Raw genomic sequence first — 14,110 nt, 5'->3', positions numbered from 1 at the left:
AATGAACTGGATAAAACTAAAATACGAACAACTTAATAACTCGAAAAATAAAAATAAAACTTAATTATCTAAATAATTGTGTTGAGCGCATATATGTATTAAATAAGTAAGTTTTTAAAAAAATTTCAACAACACTAAACAAAAACATAAGTAGTAACATTTTGACCAAACTTAACATAGAAAAGATTAAAAGTTAGAACACAAAAATAGTACGTTGACGTTTTTTAATCAATACGAGTAATGGAAAAAAAATCAATGAATTTAATACATAGTGACCAACGCTAACGTAATAATAATCGATTGCAGTCAAATGATAACTTACAAAATAATCGTCAGGAAACAATAAACACAAATAATGAATTAAATATAATTTACCCTTACTATAATAGGCAGTACAAGTTAATAACAAAGAAAATCATTTTTAGTTTAGTATCAAGTTATTTTAGGTCGTTTAACTTAGATTTTAAGTCTTTGAGCACATTTTGTGTATCGTCGATGTTGTGCAAAGACGATAACCCGGCAAACGTTGCGTACAATCCTTGCAACATGGCCTTGTAATTTTTTTTGCTGTTTGTAGTGTAATTTATCTGCAAGTGTTAAATAAATTTAAAACTACGGTACATTTTAATATAACTGGAAAAAATATATATATATACATACCGGTATAGTGTAACATTTATCTTGAGCATTGTCCGATTCACAGTCTGTACTCTGCGAAGACTCCAATTTTATCACTTTGTTAGGAGGATGATCATGATGTCCATGATCGTGATTATGATGGTGGTGATGTCGTTCCGTCGGCTGGTTGATACATCTTTTGTTTCGGCGAAATTGAGTATTCGGCTTCATTTTTTTTTCGCTTTCCTCTCGTTCCATGTCCCGTTTAGGACAGGAACATATTTTTACCGGAAGCACTCGACGCCCATGGACTTGGCCCCTGCGCAAAAGACATTGGTATTTGAAATATATTTAATGTTGCATTTTATTATAAACGTTTTTTTTTTACTTATTATAAATATATATATAACAAGTCTTTGTACCAGAAATATTTAATTGGGTAATTTTTTTTATTTTTAATGGAGTGATAAATCAAATTTCTTAGTACTAATTAAGTAATATAATATTGCCTATAATATAATATGACGTGACAACAAAACATTATTTAAACAAAATAAATTTAATCATTTAAAAATAAAATAAAATGAACAACTTATAATTTTAGATGCATTTCAAAATTCAAACAGTTACGCTTTACGCTTTTAAATAAGTACAATAATTTTTTATGATTAAAATCCGAGGGGTTAAACATAATATTATGGTAGATCTGACGTAATTGATGTTATAACCACTCATTATGTAACCTAACGATGAACAGTGTTCAAAGAAAAAAATATAATTCTCCTTAATTAATACACAAACATTTATGTCGGTCGAAAAATGAACATTTTTTTTTTGACCACGGATTAAGGGTGTAAACCGAAATTAATTTGGGTCTAGGGTGTATCGGGTTTAAGTAATAAAATTCTTTCGGGTTACATGGGTTTTGGTTTGGCCCATTTATTCAGGATTTTTTCTATTTAGGTGCACAGACTTGATATGTAATATACTGTACAAACATTTCGTCTTCCAATGTGAAAATAACAATGATTGGTCGGCGTTGCATTCCACCAGCACATGAAGTTTTGCAGACAAATCTGTAGGACAATTTAGAAGTGTCCGATCCCATGTCCGGTCTTTGTAACAAAGTGATCACGCTTTTACGTTTACTTATGGCATCTGTGTGATAAGAGGTATTTTCGTTATCACATCGTATCACGTGTCCCAATTCCCAAGTCCCAAAGCCTAGAAAACAATATAACATATTACAAGGTAAAAAAAAAAAAAAAAATGTATCAAATTGCACAGCAAAATTCAATAAGAAATAATTTGTCGGCCGAAACTCAATAACTTGTTTTTTTGTAAATCAAAAAAAAAAAGTTTAGAACAGCTTGCCTTTCATTTTGAATTCAACAGTTAAACATTTTATACACACCTTTATTTATCTGGTCAATCGGACTCAAATGTTGCAAACAACGTCCCACTGGTTCTTTTAAGTAGTCCGCCGCACTATACATGGGCATGGCACGAACAAAAACATTAGTGTTATCATTTAATTTCGAGTCATATTTAAAATTTAGCAATAACACCTTGTTTATGTCTATGAATATTTTCTGGAGTTTTACAGAGTACTAAAAAAAAAAAATAATAATAATAATTATACTATATTATAAGAATATTACTTACACTCCATTTTTGTCTGTAGGATTGAGAACTCGAATCTAACAACACTTCGAAATTAAAACTTCCGCCGAATTCATCCTGGCATGGTATAATACCAGTCGGCGAGGACTTCACCGAACCAGCCGTGCACGTCTCACGATTTTCTTGATCTTTTTCTGGCTAAAATTAAGACAATTTGAAAGAGCATACGACAAAGATCAAATTTGAATTTAACACATTACTGTTGGAGGAAGATTCAAATCTACAATTGTCCCATTCTCTGTCGGCATAGTAAAAGCATATTCACCGATATCATTTTTGTTTATCAACATGTCGTGGATATTGTCATTGATAAGTTCATTTAAAATCTGATCCTCGTTCCTAAAAAAATCACATTGATAAATACCAATTTTAATAAAACCTTTGTTACATAATAAAAAAAATTACATTTTATTTGATCTAAAGAATAAATTTCATAGATTAAATATAATATTGATATACAAAGCAATACATGCGAATACGTACATGTTAAAATTGTAAATTCCTTGATTACCGCAAGACTGTTGAACTTCCGTAAAACTTGGTAAAAGTTTTGTGTCGTCCATCTGATTACAATAAACCACCAAGTACATAAAATAATTAACTACAAGCTTAGAAAAAGTATAATTAAATAAAAGTTAATAACAATACCCTAGGGCGATTTGTGCACACTATCAACTATTTCGATGAAAATGTATTCTAATTTTACTTATAATTGATGAATACAGATGTTTTTATTTAATTGATGAATCATAAAACTTATTTATTAATTACCCTATTGACATTTTGAGAAATGCTCTTAAAATGAATTCACCGAGTACTCTACAGAAGGGGTGTTGAAAACAGAATGGTAAAAATTAATCGGCAAGAAAAATTTGTTATTTTTTTTTTTTGGCACAGTTATGGAAAAATGTATTTTTCTATTATTGATGGTACTTTTTAAAGAAATTCAAAGTTATACAATTTGTTTTTTTAAAGTTACGACGGAAACATTTTCATTAGGCAAGTGGTAAACACTAAATAGTTAAAGCTGATATTTTAAAATTTAATGCCTTGAGTACTTAGTAAAGAACTATAAAATATTTACCTTACTTCAATTCAAAATAAGAATTATTTTCAAACATTCCCTAACATGTTATTTTAGTCGAAATTACTTCTACAATACTATACACTGAATTTAATGATATTACGTAATTTGTTATCAAAAAAGTAAGTATTTTATTTATTATGTTACTACCCAAAACTACAAATGGGGTTATGGTTTATGAAAGTGATAATAAAAAATTTAATAGCGTTTACAGGCTTGGGAAATAGCTAATACAACAGAAATATGTTATCAAACTATATGATGAATCGAGTGAAAACCATAAAAAAAGTAACTAGAATTTGAATGTTATCACTTAGCATACATAATACCTATAACCAGTTGTCTATTGGACACGCCACAGTGTTTATCGACATAAGCACAATTCGAGAGGGAACTTGGGTATGCTTATAAGCACCCAGAGTTTAGAACTAAGCAACCCCAGAATAGTTACAGACCATTACAGTAGTAAAGTGATGGCAGTAATATTTCCAGTGCTTAAGAGAAATTGCGCCCGTGTTTATCTAGTTACCATTTAAACAACGTAAAAACAAAAATAATTAACGCAACATAAATTGCAAAAAATCAAAGCATCATTCTGATGACAACCGAGATTTATACATTATAAAGGCTACACTATTGCGGCCAGATTGAAACAGTTTAAATAACAATAATTAATATTATCAAACGAGGTGCAACAGGTGCATAGAGTGCTTCGAGTGTAAAACGTTTTGCCGTCAAGGGCGTGAGGTAGGCATTTTGCAAGAGTAATAAATTGTAGGTGAAAAAATAAACCAAAAACCAAAAATCACAACTAGCATTAAAGTCTTTTTGGTAACTCACCGTCGTGCCGGAACGGCGTCAATCGAATCGCTTTATTACTATCTGTGATATCTGCGAAAACGATTATGTTTGAAAAACTGGTCAGTCGGCACTTTCGATATGATACATAAACACTATACGAATAAGAGGTTGACGATCCGAGTTCTCAAATTTCAAGTCTAACGTCAACAAACGTATAACGACGTACGCCCATCGTCAAGTGCAAGATGTCTCAATACAAATTACACGCGCGATTAATATTAAATAACAATAACAACAGGTTTTATTTGTTCTCGATGGTGCGAAATCATATTAAAATAATAAAATCAACCGTCGTACGTACATAACCTAGAAATCTGTATACCACGGTTTAGACCACTCGGTAACCGCACGGCTACCGTACGTATTTGTTTACATTCCTCGTTAACATTGAGGTTATGTTAAAAGTTATTCGTTTTTAAACGTAAAAAGCGATACGACCGTCGTTCAACGTTTTGTGTTTACTATTTTATAATAATTTATAGCAGTTTAACAATTGTTTAGATATATAAAAGAAAAATTGCAACTCGTCTGCGAGTCCGTGAAACTTACTCCAATAGCGCATAATATTTCGAATATAAATTTTCTAGTTTTGTTTTCCCTACGTACTTATTGAACAATATGGATTCCGACCTTTACGACGAATTCGGCAACTATATTGGCCCCGAACTGGAGTCCGACGAAGAGGAAGAAGAACAACCGCCGTCTCCCGAGCCCGAACCGCAGGACATTGATGTAAATAGCGTTGGAGAAAACAAGGAAATTCGGTGTAAAACTGAACTGTGGTATTGACGTTGTAATCATTTGTTGTAGATGATCGAAGACGGTGACGACGGACCCGAAGAACCCGGTATGAGTGTAGTGTTACACGAAGACAAACGGTACTATCCGTCTGCAGTCGAAGTTTACGGTCCCGAAGTGGAGACGCTAGTTCAAGAAGAAGATGAACTGCCACTGACTGTTCCACTGATAACGCCGGTTAAACAGCATAATTTTCAAATCAAAGAACAGCATCTGCCAAACACAACTTATAACATGGAGTAATTCGTGATGATTGCATACATTTTCTGTGTATAAAATTATTAATGTGTGTTGTTATTGTCATTTAGGTACTTGGCCGACTTAATGGACATTGCCGGGTTAGTTCGAAATGTTGCCCTACTTGGCCATCTTCACCATGGTAAAACGAGTTTAGTAGATTGTTTGATTCGACAAACCCATCCAGATTTGGGACAACTTCACATGGATGCGGCCGATGCCGATTTAATGCGGTATACAGATACATTGTTGACTGAACGTCAAAGAGGTGTCAGCATTAAAGCAACTCCTGTGACGTTAGTATTACCTGACGTCAACTCAAAATCGTATTTAATGAATATTTTCGATACGCCAGGTAAACCATAGCGAATTCACACTTAAATGTTGTTATACTTATGCAAACATGTTTGAAACAACTATAATTAACATTAATAACTTAGGACATGTAAACTTTTCCGATGAAGTTACGGCAGCACTTAGAATTTGTGACGGAGCTGTTATATTTGTTGACGCAGCTGAAGGTGTTATGTTGAACACTGAAAGATTAATTAAGCACGCTATTCAAGTTAGTGCCATTTTTTTTTTTTTTTTATATTTATATATATATTTATTATTGAAGACCGCAGGACGTCAAAGGATGTAAGCAATATTTTACTTATTGTGCAAGTAACCCAAACAAAATATGATTTTAAAACAAATTTTTTCCCAATTTCTTTGAAAATAACTGTCTTAAGTTATAAGTATAAACATAGTAATATGCTTTAAGCTGTAAAATTTGTTCAATTAAATGAGTTAATTTAATTTATAGAACACGACTATAAATTTAAAAGTGTCAAAAGCGCCATAACCATCTTTTTAAAATAAGATTGCAAATTACATTTTTAATAATATGCTAATTTGTTCAAACTATACATTAATAAACAATAATGTTAATGGTAACTAACAAATGTAAATGTCGCTTACAAACTTTAGTTTAGTAATTCGTTGATCAATTGCGACTTTTAGTACTTGCCAAAATTTAGTCCCGTCGCAAAGATTTAATATTATTATTTAACATGAAAGGAAAAATATTGGTGGTACAAAAATTGGTGTAATCGACGCACTATTATTTCACTCACACCTGCGGCCGTCAATATATATATTTTTAAATGTCATTTATACTAAAATTATGTTATGTATTCATTAATTTAGGAAAAAGTAGCGATTACAATATGTGTAAACAAAATTGACAGGCTAATGTTAGAATTGAAACTTCCGCCGCAAGATGCTTATTTCAAAATTAAACACATAATCGATGAAGTCAATTCTTTGCTAAGGTAAAAAATACTGTAATTTTTTATTTATTTAAAATAATTAACGCCCAAAGAGTACAGTAAAATACATTACATAACAACAAAATGGCGATAGTAGTTATAACAAAAAAACAAATTACACAAATAGGCATTTTACAATATCAGTACAAAAATATTAACTCAATTAACTTGTACAGTTTTTTTAACCTGGTTTAAGAAGTGTAGTAAATCTATGCAAAAAAATTGCAATTTAATGTATATATTTTATGATTTATGTGAAAAATGTATCTCATTTTATTTTCAGCTTGCATTCTCAAAACGATCCTTCTCGGGTGGTTTCTCCGGTAATAGGAAATGTTTGTTTTGCTTCATCGCAGTATGCTGTTTGTTTTACATTAAAATCATTTGCTAAACTGTATGCCAATCATTATCCAGGCGTTAAGGTTGATAGTTTCGCTAAAGTTTTGTGGGGAGATGTGTACTTCAATCCCAAAACTAGGAAATTCACCAAGAAGTCTCCACACAACAGCGCTCAAAGAAGTTTTGTGGAATTCGTGTTGGAACCAATGTACAAATTGTTTGCCCAAGTAATAGGCGACGTAGACACTACTCTACCCGACGTTCTGGACGAGCTCGGGATTAAGCTGACCAAACGTGAAATGAATATTAATATCCGACCGCTGTTGAGACTTGTTTGTGGACGATTCTTGAACGACCTCAGTGGCTTTGTGGACATGTGCGTCAATCATATTCCTTCGCCGGCCGACAATGCCAAAAACAAAATCGACACAATCTACACAGGACCGCAAGACACGCAGCTCGCAAGAGACATGCTCGATTGTAACCCAGACGTAAATTATTTAGATATAAATTTACGTCCAATATAGTTGTTTTGAAAATGTTTGTGCTGTTGTTTTAGGGTCGTCTGATGGTGCACAGTACCAAAATGTATCCCACCGATGACTGTACATTCTTTCAAGTGATGGCGCGAGTAATGAGTGGTACTCTGCACGCTGGCCAAGAAGTGAAAGTCTTGGGAGAAAACTACTCGTTAGTCGATGAAGAAGATTCTCGAGTGATGACAATTGGAAGACTGTGGGTACACGAGGCCAGGTACAAAGTCGAAGTAAACCGAGTGCCGGCTGGAAATTGGGTACTGATTGAAGGTATCGATCAGCCGATTGTTAAAACGGCGACTATTACTGATCTGATAACGACTGACGACTTGTATATATTCAGACCATTAAAATTCAACACACAATCGGTTATAAAAATTGCTGGTAAAATTGATTTATAATATTATGTTGTCATTTTAATCTTAAAACATATATATATATTTTTTTTTTTTTTATTATTATTATGAACCTGGTGATCCCCGGTTAATATGTATGTGTTAATTATTAATTATTGTTTAATAATTTTTAGTCGAGCCTGTAAACCCATCGGAATTACCAAAAATGTTAGACGGATTGCGAAAAGTCAACAAGTCTTATCCGTTGCTTGTGACTCGCGTCGAAGAATCTGGCGAACACGTTATTCTCGGTACTGGTGAACTATATTTGGATTGTGTTATGCACGACCTGCGAAAAATGTACTCAGAAATAGGTAAGATTGAAATAATTCTGCTGTTAAATATGGCAATGAATATATATATATATTCATTCAATATATATATTATATTTTTTCAACAGACATAAAGGTTGCCGATCCAGTTGTTGCTTTTTGTGAAACTGTTGTCGATACATCGTCGTTGAAATGTTTTGCTGAGACTCCCAACAAACGTAATAAAATCACAATGATTGCGGAACCGTTAGAGAAAGGTCTCGCTGAAGATATTGAAAATCAAATTGTCGATATTTCATGGGACAAGTAATGTTTTAATGTTAATAATTAACGGGCTTATACATATTTCTAAATCTACACCGTTCCACCATGTACTTGCTACTTCCTGTTCAATGTTAACTATTAGTTAAAAAATATTTACATAAATTACATTTCTATAGCCTATAAGCTACTTGCAAACTGAATGTTAAACTGAGAAAAAAACATGTATTGTTTTAGGAAACGATTAGGAGAATTTTTCCAATCGAAATACGATTGGGATTTATTAGCTGCTCGTTCTATTTGGGCATTCGGCCCAGACACTACGGGCCCTAACATTCTAGTCGATGACACATTACCTTCTGAGGTCGACAAGAATGTACTTAGGTCCATAAGAGATTCTATTGTTCAGGTAAGTTTTTCATTTGCAGTTGGAAAAACACTATTTGTATTATAATTATTACTATTTTTTTTTTTTTAGGGTTTCCAATGGGGTACTCGAGAAGGACCGCTATGTGAAGAACCTATTCGAAACGTTAAATTTAAAATATTAGACGCAGTCATCGCTCCTGAGCCTTTACACAGAGGAGGTGGTCAAATAATACCAACTGCTCGTCGCGTCGCTTATTCGGCATTCCTTATGGCGACACCTCGACTAATGGAACCATACTTGTACGTCGAGGTTCAAGCGCCCGCTGATTGCGTGTCTGCTGTGTACACCGTGTTGGCCAAACGTAGAGGGCACGTTACTCAAGACGCACCTGTTCCCGGATCGCCACTTTACACTATTAAGGCTTTTATTCCGGCAATCGATTCGTTTGGCTTTGAAACCGATTTACGTACACACACTCAAGGACAAGCATTTTGTTTGTCCGTTTTCCACCATTGGCAGGTATGTGCATTAACAAGTTCTACACTTTTTCTGCTTTGACTGAAATATCATACATTGATATTGTTTTTTTTTTTTTTTTCAGATTGTGCCTGGCGATCCATTAGACAAAAGCATTGTTATCAAACCATTGGAACCGCAACCGGCTACTCATTTAGCTCGTGAATTTATGGTGAAAACTCGCAGACGAAAAGGTCTTAGCGAGGACGTTTCAATCAATAAGTTCTTTGACGACCCTATGTTGTTAGAACTGGCCAGGCAAGACGTATCTCTCAATTATCCCATGTAATAATAATTACGCTTTACTATAAAAACTATGTACGCAGTGTACTTGTACTTGACGAGTTTGGGTACACCTTAGCGCAAGATGTATAGATTTATATGTTATAATATGGTGTATATATTTTGTTTTATGTTAAATAAAACATATTATTATCATAATAATGATAGTAAATGTAATTGTATTAGTAGATTGCTCTTTATAATATCTGCAAACTTATGTAAACAAACCATTGTATTATATAAATATATAAATATTTCTTTTTTTAAATTGAGTGACTCAATTGAACAAAATTTTTTTAACTCTTTAGATTGCACAACATTGTTACTCAAACAGGTTATCCGTTTAAAAAAAAGCCTTAAATATTATTAACCTATCAAGGCTACAAAATAACGTTTGATTACATTTCAATGTCGCGTAATTTAATCGGCAACTAAATTTAAAGAGAAAACATATTGTATAAATTAAATATGCAAATATATTACTTTATATCCAATTTGTTAATCGACCACTTTTAGCTTGAAGCAAAGCCGAGACAATACCTCTTGGTTTTACGACAATATGTTTTTATTTATAAATTTTTACTTCAGACGACTGTTTTGCTGAGTAATAAAGCAGCACTAACGTAGCATGAGTTTTAAGACCAACTTTAAGTTTGTTTACAACATGATGATGCATGTGAGTGTGAAGTCATAAGATGTTTAGCCATTAGTAAATATTGTCAACGTATGCATAATTTTTTAAAAAAATTTTAATGCATTTTTTTTTTTAGACCTATATCTGTCTAGTTATATCACTAAGATCTCAATGCTAAAGTAACGAGTTCTGCCGAATCGACAGCGTCGCTGGTACAAAAATGAACTTGTACCTATGTTGTTTTTTTACAAAACAGCCCAAAAATTGGTATATATTCCCAGAAAGTTTATTTATTTAACCTTGCAATATCAACAAGTCGACATGTTTGAAAAAGAAAAAAAATGTGCATTAATTAGTCTTGAACAAACTGTTGAATCCCATGACTTGGCACGAGCCAGGAAGTGGATAGACTTTTGATAGAATTGGGAAGAGAAGAAGATATATATTTTCATCAATACATATACATAACAGTGTACACTGTTATGTACACTCAATGTTAGAATTTTAATTACTTCAACTTGGAACTAAATATTAAAATTTACAATACAAGTTGAGGTAGTACTAATTTAGATTTTTATTTCTGACTTTCTGTGCTGCAAAATCTTTAATAACGCCCCATCATTCCAATTCATACTTTGTATAATGGTAATTTCAAGAGACCAAAGCCAACGATGACATCTCCTTATATTTTTCCATTACCATATTACGATTAAAGTAGTGCACTTAATTAGAATGATTGTTCACAAAGACGTTTCATAAATTTGTCCTTGCAATATTATTGTCTTACCGTGTAAAAAAATCTTACAGAACTTAATTGGTCAGTTTCGCCAAGAGTTATTTTTGCTAATAAACCCGCAGGTAATAACTACTAATTAGATATTCATTATCTATGTTGAACTAGGCGCATTATATATATATATAGGTATGCCTATAATATACCGTCACCTCGTGTTGAGTTATTATTATTTAAGAAAAATATAATAATTGTTGAAACGTAGAATTTTCCTCAGGTAAACGAGTACAACAGTAAGACAAATAAAAAAAAAATAATAAAAAATACTATGGATAATTATTGTATTTAATTGGTTGATTCTGCTTTTGAAAAAAAAACAATTTTTGATAGCAAAATAATGTGAATAGGTACAAAGTGGTTTGACGCGGATTACTTTTATTTATGTTTTTTTAATGCACACAATTAGTCTTGTATTTGTATTATCTGCTTACAATGATATACTATGTAAACTATATTATACAGAGTGTTGTAACGTGGAATAATTAAATTTCCATAAATACGAATAACATTTATAATAATTATAAACTAATCGGACATTTTGTCTTCAGCCAAACGAGTTGGACACGATTTTTACCGAATTGATTAAATTAAAAAAAAAAATTGCGCACGGTTTTTAACATAATAATAATAATTGTTGTCAATTGGAGAGATAATTAAAAAAACTGACCTTCTTCCTGTCTATATGTATAATCATATAACATATATACCGAGTGGAAAAAACTAAACATATATTTTAGGCACCTACTAATTTCCACACAAACTACACGAGTATAATAATTATATTAATTAATTACATACAGCTGTATACATTATTTTTTATTATTGCCTTGTAAAAAGATTTGTTTGAGATAATGACTTATAAGTATTAACCGCGTGGCGAATATTAGAGTAAATAATTATTTTTCTATTTCAAATGAAAACGAGTAACGAGCTGGTTTTCACGTAGGTACCTGTGTCTATCTATATATAGTGACTTTGAGAAGAAGAAAAAACAATTTATGTAGGTATACATGTATAAAGGTAATTTTTAATTTAATACAATTCAGCAGCAGCAACAGCTATAATGTGTATACACCCGAAGGCCAGCTAGTATAAATAAAAAAAAAAACGCAACTATAAGTGTTTTTTGATCCGAGACTATAATAAGTATAATATCATCCAACCGCTGTTGTATCTTATTATGAACGTGTGCAACTTCCGCCGTGTTATGTAGTCTGTTCGTCTCAAAATGTCGAGCAAAGCTTTAACAAAAATACTCCTCCTTTGCTCTGTGGCAGTGTCGCTTATCCCGTGGGAATGTGCAGCCACAACGACGGTTTATAAATGTGATTCCAGTGAGTATAATACCGACAAGTAGGTACTAGGTATACATACGGGTAAATATTATAAAATAATATGTTTGAAAACGAAAATATTGTAAAATAACAAAATTTGAACAGACCGTGTATACCTGCATTATTATTACCTACTGTACCTACCCACGCGTACAAATCAAGGATTGGAGTTTGAATTTTTGGAGGGGAGTAATTTTGAGTTTGGGGTTGTTAAAGTACAAAATTTCGACTAACATATACATACAGGTTCTTATTGGCAACTTTACTAGGTCACGTGGGAAACAACGATTTTAGATTTTTTAATGTAAAAAAAGAAAACATGGGTTTTAATATTGATAAAATTTCAAATTTAATTACAAGAAACTGAAATTTTTAAATGAAAATCCTACATTGTAAAGTAGCCAAACCACTCGAATCTCTTTACAAAACTGAAATTGGACCATCTTATGTAGTCGGTCTTTTACCGGTAGAAAAAATTATTTAAATTAAAAATAATAACTTATACAATTTAACCGGTAAATTAATTGATTTGGTGGAAATTTATTAAGTCCTCTTTTTTTTTTTATAAATATTGCCTTTACAAAACTCCTTTAAAACAGACCGCATATGCAATCCCCTTGAGTATATCAGTTTTCTAACTATTCTAAAAAATGTCACGGGGGGATCTATCCACCATATCCCCCCCTACAAATACACCACTGCCAGGGGGGGAGGTTTTATATTTAAAAAAAATCTGTATACTTACTGCTTAAAATCCCCCCCCCCCAGAGATTTTAAGATCTATTTGAGCCACTGATTATGATATTATATTACGTAGGTGCCCGTCTAATTATTATATTTAACAATAACACAGATAACACCCAAGCAATGGACGGCGTGACGTTGGAAAACTGTTCGGTGCCCAGATGTCCGTTAAAACGAAACACCACGATGCACGTTGAAATCAAATTCAAGTCGGGTAAGTAATACTTGCATTGCTGCTGAAACACAGTTGGTAGATGGTATAGTAGAACCGAAGGACATTACATTACAACAGCTATTGGGCAGACGACAAACGCTAGAAAAATGTATCCAATACACTATATATTTACCTCGATTAATATAACCATCGTAACTTAAAACCGCAACAGTTAGGACAAAATGATTTTGTTATACAACACTCATTTAATGTCCTTTATGCTTTTTATATATATATACATATAGAATTCAACATAAAGGACATAATCACAGAAGTGTACGGACACGTGTTCAACATACCGGTTCCTTTGTTAGGAGTGGACAACAAAAGCGTATGCAATAATATATTCACGGCGGACGGTGCTAAGACAACGTGTCCTCTGCTCAAAGGAAATGATTATGTTTACAAAGACATTGTCAGAATACTGGAAGTGTACCCAAAGGTAAGTAAAATGTATTAATTAAATTTCAATATCGATAACGTCCCTAAAAAATCACATTTGTATCGTTATAATTATTGTTCTTCCCGTGTGAACGTATTCAATAATAATTATTGATTTGTTATATTTAGCTCAAGATAAATGTACACTATAGTTTAAAGGATCCTACGACAAAGAAGATCGTCGCTTGTTTTGAAGTACCAGCAAAAATCACCGATTAGATTAATTATTTATATATATATATATATTAATTTAAAAATAGATAAACAAACAGTCTGATTTGCTACTGAACACTTGCGTATACACAATAGTGTATTGTATAATTTAAAAAAAAAAAAAAAATACACACAATACGATTAATACTGAAAAATTAACGCACATTATACA

At 32.2% G+C, this 14,110-nt stretch overlaps 3 protein-coding genes across 4 annotated transcripts; 2 read left to right on the top strand and 1 right to left on the bottom strand.

Moving 5' to 3' along the window:
- Positions 1-121: 121 nt before the first annotated feature.
- On the bottom strand, positions 122-4,522 carry LOC126845577 (cellular tumor antigen p53). 2 transcript variants are annotated; one of them, XM_050584295.1, is made up of 8 exons: positions 4,226-4,522; positions 2,785-2,864; positions 2,502-2,640; positions 2,284-2,439; positions 2,033-2,228; positions 1,617-1,842; positions 661-937; positions 122-587 (listed from the first exon to the last, which is right to left on the bottom strand). In XM_050584295.1, the coding sequence occupies exons 2-8, from the start codon at positions 2,862-2,864 to the stop codon at positions 438-440; spliced, it is 1,224 nt and encodes a 407-aa protein (XP_050440252.1). In that variant the 5' UTR covers positions 4,226-4,522; the 3' UTR covers positions 122-437. The 2 variants fall into 2 exon arrangements, with proteins under 2 accessions (XP_050440252.1, XP_050440254.1); XM_050584297.1 differs by lacking the exon at positions 4,226-4,522 and adding an exon at positions 3,386-3,495.
- A 131-nt stretch (positions 4,523-4,653) lies between these two features.
- LOC126845576 (116 kDa U5 small nuclear ribonucleoprotein component) lies at positions 4,654-9,833 on the top strand. The gene is made up of 12 exons (XM_050584294.1): positions 4,654-4,978; positions 5,057-5,283; positions 5,353-5,636; positions 5,722-5,846; positions 6,473-6,597; positions 6,878-7,424; positions 7,493-7,853; positions 7,999-8,178; positions 8,265-8,442; positions 8,635-8,806; positions 8,876-9,286; positions 9,369-9,833. Exons 1-12 carry the CDS (start codon positions 4,865-4,867, stop codon positions 9,570-9,572), a joined length of 2,928 nt encoding a protein of 975 aa, XP_050440251.1. The 5' UTR covers positions 4,654-4,864; the 3' UTR covers positions 9,573-9,833.
- A 2,182-nt stretch (positions 9,834-12,015) lies between these two features.
- Positions 12,016-14,074, top strand: LOC126845738 (NPC intracellular cholesterol transporter 2 homolog a-like). Its single transcript, XM_050584606.1, has 4 exons — positions 12,016-12,326; positions 13,180-13,284; positions 13,530-13,726; positions 13,855-14,074. Exons 1-4 carry the CDS (start codon positions 12,221-12,223, stop codon positions 13,942-13,944), a joined length of 498 nt encoding a protein of 165 aa, XP_050440563.1. The 5' UTR covers positions 12,016-12,220; the 3' UTR covers positions 13,945-14,074.
- Positions 14,075-14,110: the final 36 nt, after the last annotated feature.

This window comes from Adelges cooleyi, unplaced genomic scaffold, assembly GCF_023614345.1.
Source record: "Adelges cooleyi isolate 19-005CV unplaced genomic scaffold, UGA_ACOO_1.1 ACOO_flye_CR_arks_rails_tigmint_CR_PRNA_8, whole genome shotgun sequence".
NCBI classification, from domain to species: domain Eukaryota; kingdom Metazoa; phylum Arthropoda; class Insecta; order Hemiptera; family Adelgidae; genus Adelges; species Adelges cooleyi.
Note: the sequence above shows the minus strand (reverse complement) of the source record. Positions and strands in the feature narration are given on the sequence as shown.